The sequence below is a fragment of the Mastomys coucha genome, unplaced genomic scaffold (assembly GCF_008632895.1).
Source record: "Mastomys coucha isolate ucsf_1 unplaced genomic scaffold, UCSF_Mcou_1 pScaffold23, whole genome shotgun sequence".
NCBI lineage: Eukaryota > Metazoa > Chordata > Mammalia > Rodentia > Muridae > Mastomys > Mastomys coucha.
The window spans coordinates 60,371,800-60,376,258 of NW_022196906.1; the positions used below are offsets into that span (position 1 = coordinate 60,371,800).

At 40.9% G+C, this 4,459-nt stretch overlaps 1 protein-coding gene across 3 annotated transcripts in view; it reads right to left on the minus strand.

Annotated features, from left to right (window-relative positions):
• Trip4 (thyroid hormone receptor interactor 4) overlaps positions 1-4,459 on the minus strand; it is an 86,692-nt gene that overhangs the window by 30,105 nt on the left and 52,128 nt on the right. For all 3 annotated transcript variants that reach the window (XM_031344206.1, XM_031344205.1, XM_031344204.1), the window contains 2 exons: positions 4,181-4,368; positions 119-243 (listed from right to left, as the gene is read on the minus strand). In XM_031344206.1, the coding sequence (XP_031200066.1) occupies positions 119-243; positions 4,181-4,368 (313 nt within the window). The remainder of the gene's footprint in view (positions 1-118; positions 244-4,180; positions 4,369-4,459) is intronic.

The following is a 4,459-nucleotide window of genomic DNA, read 5'->3' on the forward strand; positions in this document are numbered from 1 at the left end:
TAACACAAGGAAAAACATAACAAAACAAAAACAAACAAACAAAAAGAAAGTAGAAGAAGTGAGTGTTAAGGACTCTGCACAACAGAGACTGAAAATCAAGTATATGTGTGGCTGTTACCTTTCCCACGAAGAAGACGGTAGGTGGCCTGGAGCTCTGAGACTTCTTGAGGAGAAGGTCTTTTGCCGGTGGCTGCTATCCAAAGTCTTCCTCTGTGAGGAGTATACCAGGATCTGCCCTCCACCCTTAAACAAATACAAATTCAATGGGAAAGATCTAGATTCTAGTTTTCTTGAAGATTTCATAATATACAGCATATCCTACAGCAAATTATCCAAATGGATCAAGAGACCTAAAGAAGACACCTTAGTAACACCCTTCCCTTAGTTGACATGAACCCTCTCACTACCTTTCCTGTCATCACCATCACCAGTCATTTCTCTCAACTCCTACTGGCCAACTGATCTCTGTAACTCAGACAGGGAATGGTCACTTGTCTTGGGACTTCTATAATTTACATTCATAATTATTTGTACGGAGGGTACATATGAGGCATGGCATTTCTACAGGCGCTAGAAGATAATTGGCAGGAGGTGGTTATGTTGTCAGGGGCCAGGTGTGGTGGCATACCCATTAAGCCCAGCACTTGACAGAGCAAGTGATTATCTGTGAGTTCCAGGCCAGCCTAGTCTGGTAGGGATATCTAATGAGACCCTAGATTCTATATGTATGTCTGTATGTATATGCGTGTATATGCTACATATGCTCTCAGAGCCAAAAGAAGGTGTCAGAGACAACAGAGGGTTCTGAGCCATCTGTCATTTGTTCTGAGATCTTATCTTGGGTCATCTGGAAGTACAGAAAGGATCTTAGTCACTGATCTATCTCTATAGCCCCTCCCTTTTTTACATACATTTATTTACTTAAGTGCATATGTATACATATGGAAGTCAGAGGATAATTCTGGGGAGTTGGTTCTCTTCTTCTACCATGTGGGCTCTGGGGATCAAACTTAGTTTGTTAGTCTTGGTAACAAGTTCCTTTACCCCCATCTTATTCTTATAACAGGAAATAGGGCTATGAACTTTTCAAATTCTTAGTTTTCCAATATAGGAGAAGAAGAAGAATGTTAGATACACTGTGAGTAACCAGTATTGGGGAATGAACAAATGGATGATTCCCTCTGGCCAAATAACTTGAAGACTTGCTGAAAAAAATGGTCCCACACAGAACCTAGAGAGGAGGAGAGAAACAAAAGCATTCTGAGTCCTGAAGCCGAGGAGAGCATGCTGTTTCATCGCCTGCTATGGAAAAAGTAGAAAGCAAATGTGAATGAGAACAGACACTGAGGGCTCAGCTGTCCTGGAAGAGAAGCAGAGTCATGTTCCTTGGTACTAGCAAGTACAGCCCTGCACACATGGCCTGTGAAGCAACAGAGCTAAGCACGAAAGCAAGACCTTGAGGGGGAGGGGGGGAATAGCTGATGTACCTTAGTAAATGAAGGAAGGAAATGACAGTTAACAGCAAAACCTGTGGGGTGCAAATGACCCTTTCTAAATATATTTTCTTTCCATCAAGCAGAGAAAGGACTGAAGCCTAAGCAGTCCAGTGTATGAGTACTTTGAAAACATGAAGTCTAGCTTTGTAATTCAGAGCAGTCTAGTGTACCTTTGCCTGCCTCACTGTCTGCACTTGTCAACTATAAAGTGATAGCCTGGGCTACACAGCTTTAGAAATTAAACTTCTACTTTATATATATTTTAGGATATACAGGCATATAAAATTCTAGAAGGTAAGAGGAAGGGAAAACGAGCATCTAATGCAATAAGAAGTGAAATGAGCCGGGCAGTGGTGGCACACGCCTTTAATCCCAGCACTTGGGAGGCAGAGCAGGTGGATTTCTGAGTTCGAGGCCAGCCTGGTCTACAGAGTGAGTTCCAGGACAGCCAGGGCTATACAGAGAAACCCTGTCTCGAAAACAACAACAACAACAAAAAAAAACCCAACCCCCCACCCAAAAAAAAGAAGTGAAATGAAAAACCTAAACAAAAATATGTAACATGATCTCAGTATGTGATTGTTCCCATAGGAAGACCAGCAGAAAGAAACATTCCAGCAAGGCCTGGCGTCCCACGCCTTTAATCCCGGCGCAGGGGAAGCAGAGGCAGGTGGATTTCTGAGTTCGAGGCCAGCCTGGTCTACAGAGTGAGTTTCAGGACAGCAAGGGCTACATAGAGAAACCCTGTCTCAAAAAACCAAAAACCAAAAAACAAAACCAAAACAAAATGAAACAAAAAAACAAAAAAACAAGCAAAAAAAAAAAAGAGCACTGACTCTTGAGTTCAATTCCCAGCAACCACATGGTGGCTCACAAACATTTGTGATGGGATCTGATGCCCTCTTTTGGTGTGTGTGAAGACAGCTACAGTGTATACAAATAAAATAAATCTTTAAGAAAAGAATAAAGTATGAGTTAAGAAGAAACACAATAAACCTGGGACTGGAGCATGGAGTATGGTGGTACATGCTTTTAGTGCTGCTCTCAGGGGCCAGAGGAGGATTTTGGGAAGTTTGAAGTTAGTCTGAGCTACCTCCTCAAAGACTGGCTGGGCTAGGAATGTACTCAGTGATATAGTGCTTATCTAGCACAGACAAACTCTTGAATTTGATACCTAGCACTGGAAAAAAACAAACCAAACCAAAATAAATAAAAACCAACATCAACAGATGATCCTGGGGTGCAGGACAATGGGAGAAGACTTTTCCAGTGTGTATAAGGCTCTGGGTTTACCAAACAAAACTTCACAGTACAAATAAGATCAAAGTATGAAGATTGCTGAACAATATATTAAAAATAAACAAAACTGAGAGGTTTTCCAAAAAACTTTCTTCCAAAGATGACGCTTTATAAGGTCTTTCCCTCTTTCTCTTCTGCAGTACTAAAGGGTCAATCCAGAGCCTTCTGGACATTGGGCAAGCATCCTACCACGGAGCCTTGATTTTAGTATTCATTCAGAGGAGGAATCTCACTGAGTTGCCCTCTTCAAATTCCTTATTCTTTTGACAAACTCCTGAGCAGCCAAGATTACATGTATGTGTCACCATATTTCCTTTTGGTTTTCTTTTTAAGCTATTCAGCCAAAAAACAAAATTTACAATTTTGTTGGTTGAACTTTTTTTAAGACAGGGTTTCTCTGTGTAGCCCTGGCTTTCCTGGAACTCACTCTGTAGACTAGGCTGGCCTCAAACTCAGAAATCTTCCTGCATCCACCTCCCAAGTGCTGGGATTAAAGGCATGCGCCACCACTGCCCAGCTTGTTGGTTGAACTTTTAAAAAAATAATTAAAACAACAACAAAATGAGTCTTAAAAACTAAAACTGAATAAAAAAAACTAAAACAAAACAAACAAAACCAACTAACCAACAAACAAGAAGAGAACCCATCACCAAATTTTAAAAAAAGAGATTTATTTTACTGTATGTACACGAGTATTTGCCTGCATTGTATATGTGTGCTAATGTGCCTGGCATCTGCAGAAGCCAGAAAAAGGCAGGGAAATTAAGGATAGTTGTAAGTGATCATGTGGGTGCTGGGAACCAAACCTAGGTGCTCTACAAGAGCAAGAATTGTTCTTAACTGCCGATCCATCTCTCTAGTCCCAAGTAAGTTTTTAAATATACGTATGTGTTTTAACTGTATTTTCTTATTCTGTGTGTGTGTGTGTGTGTGTGTGTGTGTGAGAGAGAGAGAGAGAGAGAGAGAGAGAGGGGGAGAGAGAGAGAGAAAGAGAGAGAGATGTGTGAGGAGTATGTGAGTGTAAGCAAGCATAGCCATAACACAGGAGTGAAGGTTAGAGGATAACTTCTTTAGGAACTGGTTCTCTCCTTATTGAACTCATGCTTGTTTAGAAAGTGATTTTGCCATCTGAGCCATCTTTACAGCTCTCTTCTTTGTTGAAATAAATTTTGCTAATTACAACAGGCTAGACTACAACTCAAAATTCTTCTGCCTCTGCCTGCCAAGAGTTTTGATTACAGGTTTGCACCAACATACTTGGCCCTGTTTAAATTATATACACTGAACAATATCATAAGTTACCAGTAGACTGGTACAAATGAGCAGCAATCCATAATTCTAAATCAAATGTATATCACTTTAAGACTTTGACTTTCTTTTCTTACCTCTTAATCCCCCTGACAAGCAGAGAAGCCCAGGGCTGATGCATAGACAGGCACCAGCCACCATCAAAGCCTTCCTGAAATTCTTGGTCCTGGATTCGCAGCTGGTGCTGATGTAAACTGAGTTCTAGTCTTGGTCCTGCTGAGAGTAAAGTTTTCTTCTGTGGGGCTGAGCCAGTGTTGTCGACCCACTGCATAGGAAAGAACACAACAAAACAGAAATAGAGTTTTGCAAACCTAGGGAAAGTAAACCAAAGCGATTAATGTCAGTAAAAAAAAAAA